This window comes from Myotis davidii, unplaced genomic scaffold (assembly GCF_000327345.1).
Source record: "Myotis davidii unplaced genomic scaffold, ASM32734v1 scaffold62, whole genome shotgun sequence".
Lineage (NCBI taxonomy): Eukaryota > Metazoa > Chordata > Mammalia > Chiroptera > Vespertilionidae > Myotis > Myotis davidii.
The window spans coordinates 2908782-2923462 of record NW_006295180.1 but is presented as its reverse complement, the minus strand read 5'-3'; the positions used below and the strand labels follow the sequence as shown (position 1 = coordinate 2923462).

General features: G+C 43.2%; 1 protein-coding gene across 6 annotated transcripts in view; it reads left to right on the top strand.

Annotated features, from left to right (window-relative positions):
- The window catches only part of PHACTR1 (phosphatase and actin regulator 1), a 500267-nt gene that overhangs the window by 308909 nt on the left and 176677 nt on the right, over positions 1-14681 (top strand). For all 6 annotated transcript variants that reach the window (XM_006769720.2, XM_006769722.2, XM_006769719.2 and 3 more), the window contains one exon: positions 9008-9172. In XM_006769720.2, the coding sequence (XP_006769783.1) occupies positions 9008-9172 (165 nt within the window). The remainder of the gene's footprint in view (positions 1-9007; positions 9173-14681) is intronic.

The window sequence follows — 14681 nt, the reverse complement described above, 5'->3', positions numbered from 1 at the left end:
TTTTTATGATTAATCACAATGCTTTAATTATGTTCAATTTGTAACAATGAAATTGGGGGTCACCACGACATGAGGAACTGTATTAAAGGGTCGCAGCATTAGGAAGGATGAGAACCACTGCTCTAGTGTCTAGGAGAACTACGATTCCCAGCATCCCTGGTGCTCCCTGCACTCTGGGCTTCTGCTTCTGGTCCTGGGCTGCCACCAAAACTACTATTCCCAGAATTCCTGGTGCTCCCCACTCTCTCGGTTTTCCCCCGACCAAGGGAGCCAAGTCTCCCCAAGCCTCCAGCTCACCTGCTCTGCTCTCTGTCCAGTGACCAAGGGAGCCACATCCCCCTAAGGGAGCAACTGAGGGAGCCACGTACCCCCAAACTGCCTGCTCTCCCACTCTACTCTGTGTACGCAAATTACCTGCCATCTTTGTCAGGTTAATTTGCATACTCCTCATTGGCTGGTGGGCATGGCTGGTGGGCATGGCTTCAGCATAGCGGAGGGACGGTTAATTTGCATGTTTCTCTTTTATTATATAGGATTACTAGAGGCCCAGTACATGAAATTCATGCATGGGGGGTGTTCCTCAGCCCGGCCTGCACCCTCTCCAATCTTGAACATCCCTCTCACAATCTGGGACCGCTGGCTTCTAACCAATCACCTGCCTGCCTGCCTGATTGCCCCTAATCGCCTCTGCTGGCCTGAACAGCGCCTAACTGCTCCCCTGCCAGCCTGATCACCCCCAACTGCCCTCCCCTGCTGGCCTGATCACCCCTAACTGCTTGCTCCCCTGCCAGCCTGATCACCCTAACCTCCTCTGTCTCAGCCCTCACCACCCTGGCTTTGTCCAGAAGGAAGTCGGACATCTAGAAGATGTCTGGTCGTTCCGGTCTAATTAGCATATTACCTTTTTATTAGTATAGATTATTATTATTACCGTCATTGTTGTCATCAACATCAATGCCTAAGAAAGCACTGTCCTGTTTAGAACCTCCCTTCCTGTTATGAGGAAACTGGAAACCATTTAACAGTATGCAGAGTTCTGTAGACCATATTAGTCATAGCCTCTTTCTGTTATAAGGGCCTATAATTCGAAAACCAGTAGTGCTGCTAAAATCGGTATCTCTCAAGGCAAGGGGTTGGGGGGTATTCTCCTATTCCTCTTGGATTTCAATTACTGCTTCAAGAGATGATGAACAGAAACATGTCTTGGGCCATCTTTGGTCATGTGGCTCCGTAAATTCCCTTTCTCTCCTCCTTCCATTGCATGCTAGCATAGTCCTGTGCCCTTTATCTCAGGCCAAACTATTCATAGTGCCAAAGGCAGTAGCAGGCCTGTGAAAGCATCCTTGGGACCTGTCCTGGCAGTGAATAGAATTGCCTCCCACCAGGCAGCAAGCTCTGGAGCCAGAAAGAGAGGAGGAACTTAGCCAAGTGTCTGAGCAAATGTGCTGAGAAGTATGAGCTTGGGTGTATGAGCTTGGATGTCTCCTCCCATTTCCCAACCCATAGGACTGTATTGTACAGTCACACCCACTGTTGCTTTTTCCACCATGAGGAATATCCTTCTTGTAGCAACAATATTGATTAGCAACTCCCTCAATATGAACATTTATATATCCCTCCAGAGGTGCAGTGGACAAGACTCAAATATCATGATGGTGTATGATGGCTGTGTTTGGAGTGTGATTTTGTGTGTCACGGAATTGGTATCTCTTCTGGTGGCTCCCAGGTAGAGAAGGCAGCCATCTCTGTGTCCAGAAAACTGAGAAACACCAGAGCTCTCCAAGCAAGTCAAGCAGACTTTGGATTAAGATGGATAAACCCTTTGTCAATGCAGCTCTATTCTAATTAACACTGTGTTTGACTAGTATCAATGTTCATACTTTAGTTCTAATCTACAGATTGGACCCAACTTCAACCTGAGAGTAAGGAATGAGAAAGAGGAGGGAAGTACAGAGGGTGAAAGACTGGGGAAGCGTGGTGAAGGTCAAGTACAGGACAGAGTGAGAAGATGATTGAGAGAAGCACCAGTGCTCATACTCAGCAGTATTATCACGAGTGAGTTTTTAGGCATCATGTCCGAGTTTGCACCAAACCCTTTTGTAGCTTCGTGGTGAGTGTGGCATATTATTTTATCCCCCAGCTCAGTACAGGCTTATAGGTGGTCTGCAAACCAAGCAACCTGCTCTGAGCAAAACAGTCTCTCTTTGCCATCAAATGCCCAGTTCTTCCCTCACACCCCCTCTCACCTTCATCCCACTCCTCAACTCATGGGACAAGGCAGGGGCTCCCGATTTTAAAATAAAAAATGTATCACTCCTCTTTTTGTTTTATAAACACACCTTGGAGCTAATACAGATCAGTCCTAGATGGACAGAAACTCTTCAAAGAGATCTGGCCTCTCTAAGAGAGCATGGTGTAACTTATGGAATGAAAATGGGAAAATACTGTCCTTTACATCTGATCATTCATATCCGTCCTTCATTTCCCTGCCTGAGGTATCTCTGTGAAACTGAAAGTACATTTTTAAAAGGGGAAAGCTGCAGTGGTTGAGAATTTTCTAAATGGCCAGGGACCTGTCTGACATCATTCTGCAGTTGAAAGAAAAAGTAAAGCTGCTTGAGGCAGGAAGGTGACAGGTTTAGCCCCTGGGCAGCTCAGTTGTAGTTAACTGACAGAGAACCTCACCTTCACCCCCAGCTCTGGCCTCCACTCCGAAGGTGGTGAAATATGGTGGGAACATAACCCCTTCTAATGAAATTGGAAGGAAAAGCAAATGGTATCAGATCCTGCTAAATAAGTGTTCGATTTTGGGTTCACATTGGGTGGAGAAGCAAATATTAATTTGTGAGAATCTCAGGTCCTCCAAAAGTCCTGGGCACATAGAGAGAACTACAGTGGGGGCTCCGCATGTCCTGGCCCTCCTGCCTCTGTCGTTGATTAGACACCAGACACCACAGACACCATGGCTTCCTTCTTCCAAACTTCTCAGGGGGACACTGCGTGCCTAACACTTTCTAGGCCAGCAGGAGACCAGAATTGGTGCTTTCTTTGGATAAGCCTTTTGAAAACCAAGCAAGCATGAGAAATACAATGGTAAGGATGCCAGCTTAAGTTCCTCTTGTCCACTCCCACACTCTTGCATGTTCTGAGAGCCCGCCAGGAGCAACCCCAGGCTACAACGGGTGGGCTTCAGAATGCCCACAGACACAGCTACTTGGGTTCTCAGTGATGAAAAGCATGCATAAGTCAAGTATTTTCTCTCCTGCTTTTCTAAAAGGAAAGAAAAATCAGCTCCCAACGATTTCCTGTCTACAGATAAAACAAATCCCAGTCATGTCATGAAAGGCAGCCCAGGCTGTGTAGTCTCTTAGGAGAGTATTTTTTGGAGGGTGATGGTGCAAATCATGTGGTTCAGGCCTCCCATTCTCCCTCAGCGCAGAATTAGCTCAGCTGCCCAGCATCCCACCTTCTGATTCAGCATTCTCTGTCTCTGGGCGGTTGACAGCTGATTCATGTCTAAGTGAGCATTTTCTCCAGACAGCTGTCTCCTCTCAGCAGCACGAGGACGCCACCTTTGAGAGCAGTGGGCTTGGGCAAAGCAGTCTTTTCATGATATGTTTGAAAAGAAGGCAGGTTTCATAAACACACCCGCCCTGTGTGCCTTTCCTCTCCTACTTGTCTCCATCCCACTCTCTCTCCTGTCCCTGTGGTCAGTAGAAGACCACTTTATTCTGAGCCCAGTTTTGTTTTATTTTGTTCTTCCTCTTCAAACTGTATTCACAATTGGCCTCTTTCCTCATTGCTAAGCCTTCAAATTTCACTATCTGGTGGCAAAGCAGTGAGGTTGAGTGTAGCCCCTGTTATCAAATGAATTGGGGGAAAAGTAATGAGGAGGATGAAAATATAAATCACCTTTACTTAAAGGCATCCAGTCTGCTCAGTAATCTAGTGTACATTAGGGCTAAACATCTTGAACTTAATAGTATACTTATTAAGGATTCATTTAATTATGGAGTTATAATTATACCTTTATAATGCTCCGCCAGCTTCTTGCTATTCTAAGTTTTTCCAAGGCACTCCTAATGTCTTACAATTATTTTAATGTGGTAATTTCAGAATAATTTGCATTCATTTCTTAAAGACGTGATTATGAAATAGATTTTTGTCCCAGTGGTGTTTATTTCTTAAGACAAATAGTGATACTGATTTTCATGAGCTGTGTCAAATGCCCTCATTCATTTACTTATTTAGCAAATCATTATCAAGTGCCAACTATGAGAGCAAATTTAACATCAAGCTTAAGTAACTCATATATTGGTTTAAAAATAATTTTTTAAGGATTCAATGCACAATCTTCCTTTAATCTTTAGCAGATATTTTAGGTTGGCTGAACCCAAGAATCCTCAACCTGGATACTTTTAAAATTTTACCTTTTGTATGTTAGACCATTGGGGGAAACAAAAGAAAATGGGAACTGTTTCAACCAAATGCAGATACCCAATCATACATGAAATTTTGCACATAATTCCAGTCATTTGATGTCCATCAGGATCCACAGGCCCCGGAGGAGGCTTCTTGAAGGAGTGTTGCATTTTGGCTATAGTGTGTGCTGAGAGAGGGAATTCCAGGCAGGACATTGGGGAGGTTTCTGAATGCCAAGACAGGAAATGTAAACTGTGGGAAGCCATTGAAAGTTTCTGAGAAAAGCAGGCTTCTGGCAGAGTAATCTGCAAAAGTATAAAATACAGGTTTGAAGGCAGGAGATGGGGAGGGCGGGGGGTTGGGAATGCAGGTTTGGAGACTTATAAAGTCAGGACAAACAACAATAAGATTATAAACTAAGGTAAGAAACAGGGAAAAGGTGATGGCTCTATATGAAAGAGAAAGTGATCTTGTGGGAATTAGATGATCTTGACTTGGCTTGTGTGCTGGACTCAAAACCTCCTTGGAATGGTTTCTCACAATTGTCACCTCCTCTGTGGATACCACTGAGCATTACTGAAAAGCACCAGCTCAACCAGCTGATAGCATTTCAAGAGAAGAATGTTCAAGTTCAGTTGTTCCAGAGGCTGCTTACCTACTCCATGTGGCTTTCTTCTCATTCCTCATTGTAGTTGGGTTTTTTAACTACTCTCCTCAGCCACTCTGAAAAGACTTACTTAAAGTCTCCTCAGTCATTATTTTCTTCACTCAGCCTTCAATGATCTCTTTTACCCCTTGAGGACCACATGTAATCAGAGACTTCAATTCAAATTTTCAATAACTCAGCATAAAGCCTTCCAATGACTAGCCCTCCTGTATGTACTTTTGATCCCACCTCCTCTTCTTCTCCCTAAAAATACTATTTCTTAAATTTCTCCACCTCTTTCCTACATTGTCAGTCTCTTACATTTTTCTGGTTTTTGGAGCTCAGCCTACTGGCCAGATCAAGTCTTCTCATCCCATCCTGGCAAATTTCCCTTCGGTAGTTCTCTGTTATCTTAAATAAAATCCAAACCGCTCAGAAGACTTTGCAAAAGCCTGCGTTTTCTGGTTCCAAAGCCCTTGTCGTTGATTGACCATCTCATCCTGCTTCTTGCTTTTACAATCCAAGCTCTGTTAGGAATGGAAAGTTTTCACTTCTCAGTCCTGAAAAACAAAAGCTGCTGCCCTTGTTGCTTCCTTGTCCTTCCTTGTGGTTAGGAAGTTACCAAGATCTGTTGGTTCACCTCTGGCTGAATGTCATCTTCTCTGCGTCCCTCTGTTCCTGTGCTGCTTGGATTCTAGTCACTACCCTCCGACTATTTGCAGTGGCCCCCTCATTACTCTCTCTGCACCTGCTTCTTCACACTCCGCTTCAGATCCTATTGCTGTTGCAAAAATATTCCTAGAAATAAATCTAATTGTGTCCTGACCATGTACCTTCTCAATCAGGCTATTTAATATTGCCCACTCCCCCCCTCCCCGCCCCAACCTAGACACTCTTGACCTCTTTTGCCAGGTTCCTATTTGCCTTTTATTTTTCTTCCAAAGCATATATTTTCTAACTTACTCTACAGTTTACCTAGTTTTAATGTGTATTGTATGTTCCCCACCCCACTCACCAGTGTAAGCTCCACAGATTGGTATTTTTATATGTTTTGCTTACTGGCATAGCCTAAGCATCTGGTACATAGTGAGCACTCAATGCATATTTATTGAATGTAGTAATAATGTCAATTTGCATTTTCTGATTCTCATAGTTTTCCCCTGCCTGTGGGATACAAACACCTAATCAAACCTTTCAAAGGCTTGCATGATCTGGTTCTGACTCCTCCAGCTACCACCTTTCCCCACTGGCTCTCCATCTCACCAGCATAACCAACTCACGGTTTACTGTTTCTCGAAGTTCCTAAACATGCCACGTTCTCCCAGCCCTCTCTGTTCCTTTTGGTCTGTTTTCCTTCCTGGGATCCATGTCTCCCCCTTCCCCATGTGGGGATAACAGTTCCTCCTCTTCAAAAACCTAGCCAAATGAGTGCGGCTGGTGAGCATAAACCAGGAGGTCACAATACTAATCCTGTTGAGACACATGCCTGATGTTAACGTAAAAACATTAAAACCTGTAAACAATTTTTGTGAGTTTATTTGAGCCAAACTGTCAACAATTGCCAGGAAGCAGTATTTCAAGGGATTGGGGTAATGCTCCAGAGAATGGTGGCTTTTCATCTATTTTTATACATTGTAATCAAAGGAGGGGACGTAGGTGGGTCACATGAAATCCATTGGCGATAGATTAGAGAAGCGGGAGAAAGCAAAGCAGGGGAAAGCCCTGGGATTGGATAAAAAGTAAAATGATGGACAAATACTTATGTGGGTGCAGGATAGTCAACAGTCAACAATTAAGATGATAACAATAACAATGAAGGAATTTGTGGTATCTGTCTGGCACTCAGGCACATTAGGTTGTGCCCCAAGGGGTCCAGAAAAAGGGAAGTTACCCAGACATTTCAAGGATATGTTATCATAGATGCAAAAAGACAGATAAACTCAGTTAAGATAAAAGTTGGCCTTGTCAGTGAGGATACCGGCCTAGGAGGTAACTATCCACCATGACTGCTTTTAAATTTTAATTTTAGACCATTCTTTGTGGTTACTTTAGGTCTCTGAGTTTGCAAGACTGCCATGAAGGCCTTCCCTGAGCTTTTCACGTTAGCATGTGGCCCCTTTTGTCTACACCAGGTTGTAGGCTCAATCCCCAGTAGGAGGTGTGTGGGAGGCAGCCCATCAGTGATTCAATTCTCATCACTGATCTTTCTATCTCTCTCTCTCCATCACCCTTCTTCTCTGAAATCAATAAAAATATGTATATTTTTAAAAATACATAGCCAAATGTTACGTCCCTGGGGTCTTTTCCAACTCGGCCAAACAGAATTAATCATTCTCTTTGTCTCCATTGAATTTTACATGGTTTCCTGTTTTGGCAGTTTTACACACTGAGCCTTTTATCTCCACCTCTAGACGCTGCTCAGCCATGTCCCATTCTTCTGTGTGTCTGCCCAATAAAGGCTCACAGTATCTGGCACAGTAGTAAGCAGCTACTTAACACAATGATTCAAAAGAGGAGCTACCAGTGTATTGAGCCATGTAGTCAAAGCTTTTCAGTGCTATCACCACACATCATGTCCAGATTCTTGCTGTCCTCACCTGCAAACCTGTGCCTCCCCCATGTTCCCTGCCCCCGAGAATGAAGGCTGCCATTCACTGACCTCCCTCAGGCCATCCAATTAGTCACTAAGTCCTCTGGACCTTGCTTCCCAGACATCTCTCAAATTCATCTACTTCCTTTCAGTCTTGCTGCAAGGAGCCTTTACCAACCTGTCATCATCTGTCACCACAGCACACTGCCTGGCACATGGTGCAGGTTCCATATATGTTTGCTGAATGTACGAATCTCCTGAGTGAGAACCATTTCAAATGACCTCACGCAGCCTACCAGGCTGTAAGACTGAGCTTCTGAGAACAGCCTGTCCAGGTGATTTTTCTGAAAGACAGTGCTAAAGGTCCAACAGAGGGTTTGGGATTGGCCACAGCTTTAGGTATATAATTTGACTTTCTGCAAAGGCGACTCCTTTGTGCCCCCTTGATTTTTGTCAAGGAGGTTATTTTCTCTGATTATTCCTGTCTCAGAAATTCAAGTTGCAGTATATTTACCTCACTGGGATGTGTACATGATCATGTAAGTTGGAAAGGAATTTGTTTCATTCCAAGTTATAAAAGAGGTCAGGACGACTGTGGCCTTAAACAAAGGGACCCCACTAAGCATTACAGGTTTGAGTGTCCTCAAATCTAAAGTTATTGGGAGTAGTCTAGGTGGTCCTAAAGTCACTCTCAGCTTTCAAGTTCTAAGAATCTTCTTTCAGAAATTAAAGCAGAAACAAAAAGACTAGAGGAGTCAAGGCAATTATAGAATCTAACAAATGGCGAGCGCTCTAAAATCAGTCAGCAACCCTAAGGTGGAGCCACTCAACAGAGCCCAGTGCTTCCGCAGGGCTGGGTGAGCGGGCAGTAGGATAGAGAGCCGTGGGTGGTGGCATGTTGGCACTGGAATAGGCAGTTGATAAATGTTTTCTCCCTCTTTTCTCAGCAGACGGTGTTATAGTGATTGCATCTGCCAAGTCTTATTTGAGAAATTGCTGGGCCAGTAGTTACACTGACTGTCATTTGACTCTTCTGATGCCTCCCCGCCTTGTGGGGAGTGTCTGGCATGTCAGGAGGGCTCTGCTCCTCCTCCTCCTCCCCCATGTCTGGGTTAAGGTTAGGCAAGTTTGGTTAGGGTCTTTGAATCCCTAGGATTTGGCTGACTCTCCCTGGCCTTTGGAGCATGTTGGCATGACTTCCATTACAAAAAGATGGAAAGAGAAACGGAACTTCAGTCATGTGGCTTCTGTTATCTGTAACCATGGCAAACGCTGGCCATCTGTGAGGCTCCCATTTTAACACTTTTTTTTCCTCTCTCTATTTTCATCGTTTTCTTGGGAAAAACAAGCTGAGGAAGTGGAGAGGCTGGCGGCAATGCGTTCTGACTCCCTCGTCCCAGGTACCCATACCCCACCCATCCGGAGGAGAAGTAAGTTTGCCAACCTGGGAAGGATTTTCAAGCCTTGGAAATGGAGGAAGAAGAAAAGCGAAAAGTTCAAGCACACATCTGCAGGTAAGATTATTTTTTCCTTCATTTCTCACTGGGCTTTTGTTGACTTCCACTGTGTGTGTTAATTAGGAGACTTTAATTACTGTAGGCTGTCGGAACCAAAGGAAAAATATCAAGTCTTAGAATTGCTCTTGTCTCTAATAATTATTCCATATGATTGAGACTGGCTTTTAGATTCTGTGTGTTTTCTTGTGTCTCGGGGGTGAGGGTGTTTTTAAAGAACCACTTTTATATGATCTATAAATATCTGCACTTACACCTCCACCTTTTCTATAATTGAATGCTTTCAGTCTAGCATTGACAATCCATTTCTTACTTTTCATCCTTCTTTTCATGGTTCCAGTAAAAATCAACACACAGCAGAAAATAAATTATATATAGTTGTTGGCAGATAGGATAGGTTATTTCATGGAGGAATTGTCTTGAATAACTAATTCTTGGACATGGCAGGAAAACACAGGAGAGTAGAAATGGAGCAGTACTGGTGACAAAGATAACTATAGTTCGTAGCCTAGTGGACAGCAAAGGACCTTGTGGCAAGTCAGCATAGCTGAGTGGCTAAGAGCACAGACTCTGGAGTCTGAATATCTGTGTTCAAGTCCCAGCTCTGATACTTGGTAGTTACATGGCCTTTGCCCTGTTTATTTAATGCTGTACCTCAGTTTCCCCATGAATAAAATAGGGTTAGGAATTGTACCTTACATAACTTAAAATGTGGAGAGTTCATGTGGCACACTGGATTTTTTTAAACGAGGAAGTGTGTGCTTGAGAGTAATATATAAGTGAAGGACTTCTGATTTCACCTTGTTTTAGAGGAGATGCTAGAAGGGCGGAGTCGATTTTTTTTGTTTGTTTGTTTTGCTTTGATTTTGCTAATTATGTGCCCAGGCCTACTCCAGCACTTTTATTTCTTTCTTTCTCTACCTTCCAAAAAACTCAACTTGCTCTCTCTCCTTCTCAGAATTGCCACCTCCTCTATTTTTCTGGTCTCTTACCCTTTTTCTCTCCCCCAAACTAACCACAAAAATAGAAGATGACCTACTTTTTGTACCTGAACACTATTCCACAGATCCAGTCATTTTCCTGCTAATTGCTTTGGGGGAATGAAAGAGAATAACAAACATAGGAAAGTTGCAAAAAGTCTTGAATCTTAAACAATCCTCATGGTAGACATCTCCAGTTCATGTTCTGACTCTGTTACTTAGATGAAAGCCCCAGTGCCCCGTTGCTATATATAAAACCTGTTAATTCCTGAGATTAGAATGAACTGCTGCATTCTATAAATCTCTATATTCACCTCACTGCATTCTCCAACCTCTTGGTCATTGCACAGATCTGTTAAGGTGTATGTGTGGGTCCTGCATGCCTCCCCAAGCACTACGGAGAGATTTACATGCAGGCAAAGGTCTAAATGGGTGACTCCTGTGAATCCTCTCTTCATGAGGTGACAAAGAAAAGGACACTTAGACCATTGCATTGGAGAGGAGAAATCAAAATGAAATACATTCTTTAAGCAAAGTACAGCAGCATCAAATTACTCATGAATCATTAAAAGTTTGGAAAAAACATTAATTTAAAATTCTTTGGGGAGAAAGAATTATAAAACATGTGACAGGCAAAAATGAAACTTTAATCATTCTTATTTTTAACTATTCTTAGCAAGTTTCTATGATTTCTGTGGCCAAACTAGTTAAACTGACAGCTGAATGTTATGTGTGTGTAGTTGTTGTTTCTCTTTAAGAGACATTCAGGTTCCAAATTAGAGAAGCTGGAGGACATACTATGGAATATATCTGTATCACAATAGATGGATGGTTTCATGATATAACTGAAGCTATTTTGTGGGGGGTTTTTCAAGTCAACAGTTTACACTGTAGTGTTCCTTGTACTTAACTGGATTCAGAAATGTTATGTCTTGTTTTTGGAAAGGAGAGATTTTCTGTGCTAGTTTTTAGCCAAAATGAGAAAACTATTGCCAACATAAGGATGTTTAACATCATAAATTACATATATGTGTAAGCAGTACTTTGAATTACAAACTTCCCTTTGCATGGATAAGAATCAAATATTAAATATACAGGAGGATTGATTGATTGTGAGAATGTTAATTGGTTTGCCAGTTTTAGCTGGAATGCATATATTTGTCTTGGCTGTGTGTGTATGTAATGCCATTTCATATGCACAGTAATGTCCATGACTTTAAATGCAAAGAATAAGTCCATATATTGCATTTTATATTATGTATTTGTATTTAAAATTGTATGCTTTTTAACACATGAAATTATATTAACACAGTGCATGCTTGGCCTGTTATTATTTCCACAATGAGTTACATTTATAATTTGCCATAATTCTCTATACTGTAGTTTTACTGTAACTCAATATATGGGACATGTGTTTCAGTATATATGCAACACCTTCAAATATTGCTTTGCAAGTTGTATAGAAATAAGAAAACTACATTAGAAAATTATGATCTCAAGATTTTCCTCAATTTTGGCATCAATAGCTACTATATGAAATTTTCAAAGATAGAGCTTCATGTCTCATGCTGTTCATATGCCCCTCTTATTCTAAGCTGAATGCTAGTGTCCTAAAGGCCTTCAGCATAAGACCCAGGGCTGAGTTCTGCATGGTGGTCAAAGCACTACAGGGCAGAGTTCCTCTCAGAAGCATCTCTGCATTACTGGTCAGCGTAGGAGAGCAGTAACTCATAGAACGTAAAACAACAGGTCCTCAGGGAGATGATCTCCACCTGCTTTCCAACCTGTCCTCAAAGGCTCCGCCCAGGCCCTGGGGAGCAATTAGCCTGATGCCCAGCATCTTTTGTGTTATTGGCCATGGGTGTCCACAAAACATCCTTATACCTGCCCCAGGAACAAAAACAGATTATAACATGTGAAATAGAATAGGCAGCGCCTCCTCAAATAGTCATCTGCAGCCAACTTATCCAAATTTTTTGTAAATAGGACGGTGTTTAGAAAAAAAATAGCCCTGGCAGGAATAAGCTGTGAAGATGCCACCAAGTTGTGCTTTTGTTTCCTCTGAGTTGCAGGGGTTGGCCTTGGAAATCTACAATGTACCCAAGTTTCCTTTGTGTGTGTAAGCTTTACTGCATACCTACAGCCTTGAAGAAAAACAATAGCAAAACCTCCCTGAGTGCCTACCACGTGCTGAAACTGTACCTGGCCCTGGAACGTATCTGTGAGCAAAACTAGACCTTGTCAGTGACCTTGTGGCCTGCACAGTGTTGCTAGAGAGGCAAATGATCAAATCACAAGAAGAAAGCTAGGTCACAGCTATGATAAGGGTAGTGAAAGAAAGATCCTTGGGAGAATGAAAGACTTGACTCAGTCTGAGGCATCAGGGGGACTTCCTCTGAGGGAGGGGTAGGATTTTGTATCCCAAGCAATAGACCAGCATGTGCAGCGTCCCTGCAGTGGAAGAAGCAGATGAACCTTCTGGGAAAGTAGGAAGGACCAGTGGCTGGAGAAGGGAGAGCTGGGAGTGTGGTATGGAATGAGGCTAAGGCTGGAGATATAAGATAGGACCTTCAATAGACCTGCTTCCTATAGAACAAATTAGACAAGAGTGTGAGTGACTGCAGATAGACCATTAGGAGGTCATTGGCAAATGATAGTAAATTGGACTAATATTTGGTGGTAAGAATGGATGGATTTGGGTGCTGTTATAAGGAACAAGTGATTGAACTTGATGACAGGTCATATGTAGGAGGGAGAAAGAGAAGTGTCACGGTTGACATTCTCATGTTGGTTAAGGGTATGTGGAGGTGGCCTTTCCCAGAATGAGTATTTTGGGAGAGTAATAGATTTGGAGGAGTGGGGACAGTGTGGGAGTGAAGGGGAGATAAGATTGCATGTTTTGTTATGTGTTTGAGTTGACCTTGTGATAGCCAAAGTTGGCAGTTGAGTATATGGAAAGCAAAGAAGAGGTCTGTGTCTGATATGTAAATGTTGGGTCATTTGCATACATATGTCAATTAGTGATGACCATGTATGAGATCCTTAGGGAACAAGTATAGAATAGAAAGAGAGTCAAAGACAGTCTAATAGACAAAGGAAGAATATCATTACTAATGACTGGATGGAGGAGGATGAATCTGTAAAGGAGCTATAAGGGCAGGGGCTCCAGAGATGGAAGGAAAACCAGGAGCATGTGATGTGATGGAGCCAGGATCTGAAAATGCTTCAAGGAGGGTATAATGAACTGTGTTCAGTGCTATAAAGTCAAGTGATATATAGAAAAACGCCCATTGACTTTAGTGATTCTGATCCATTAGAGGTCATTGATGATTTAGTAAAAGCTCTCTGGGTGAATTATTTGGGGATAGATGCCAGATTAGTGTGGAATGAGAAATTAGAAGGAAAGGGAAAAATAAGGCTACGTCTTTGAGAAGTCTGGCTGTGGGATGGGGAAGAGAGATAGGACGAGGATGGGTGATGGAGAAAACATGTGTGTCTACAGAGGCTCAAATGTGTGATTTGATTGGGAGGGGGCTGCCTGTGCCTTCTGATTTGTTGTTGCTCTTTTATGATAAAAGCGACATAATCATGACCAGCCAATGTGAACGATCCCAGAGAGAAAAGGAATTAGAAAATGTGTGAGACTGGAGAGATCAGGTAAGGGTGCTGAGAAGTTAGGAGTGGGTGGGATGTAAAGCCCAGCTGAAAGGGTTGGTATCAGAGGTAATGAGCCCCTCCTCCACTGAAATGGAAGGAATTGGTGGGACTGGCTGGGGAGATAGGAGTCAGGAAGTTGGGAGTGACCCTCTCTGGTGTCTGAGTTTCTTCTCTAGGTAATAAGTGAGGTCATCTCCTCACAAAGAGGAGAGGAGGGGTCATGCAGAGGTAAGCCCATTTCAGGTTGATGGTTATGAATCTTCACATCACTGCTGTCTTGTTTCAGCCGCTTTGGCTGTCCAGGTACAGCTATGGAGGAAGCAGGTAAGTTGAGGGCTGGAGTTTTGCCAGATGAGTATAAAGAAGAGAAGGGGAGTAATAAATCACCACAAACTTAGTGGCACTGAGCGTCAGAATCATTCCCACACACTTCTAGGGGGCAGAAGTCCAAACTCAAGGTGTTGGCAGGGTTGGTTCCTCTTGGCTGGAGACTATGAGGAAAAACCTGTCCATGCGTCTCTCTTAGGTTCTGATGGCTGCTGGGAAATCCGCAATGTGCCTTGCTTGTTGCTGCATAACTCAAATATCTGCTTCTGTCTTCAGCTGGCCTTCCCCGTGTCTCAAATCCCCCCATTCTCTCAGAACACCACCAGACATGGGACAAGATGGCCGCATAAAACCAGAATAACCTCCTTCAGAGGTCCTTAGCTTCCAAGTAAGGTCACATTCTAGGTCCTGAAGGTTAGGACTTGGATATGGGAACGCTGGCTGAGTGGACGTCCTACAACTAGGAGGAAAGAGTAACGCATACGGACACTCAGAGGAGGCGCAGAGCTGAAGTCATGCTAAGTCTCCTTGAGTTGATAGAGTGG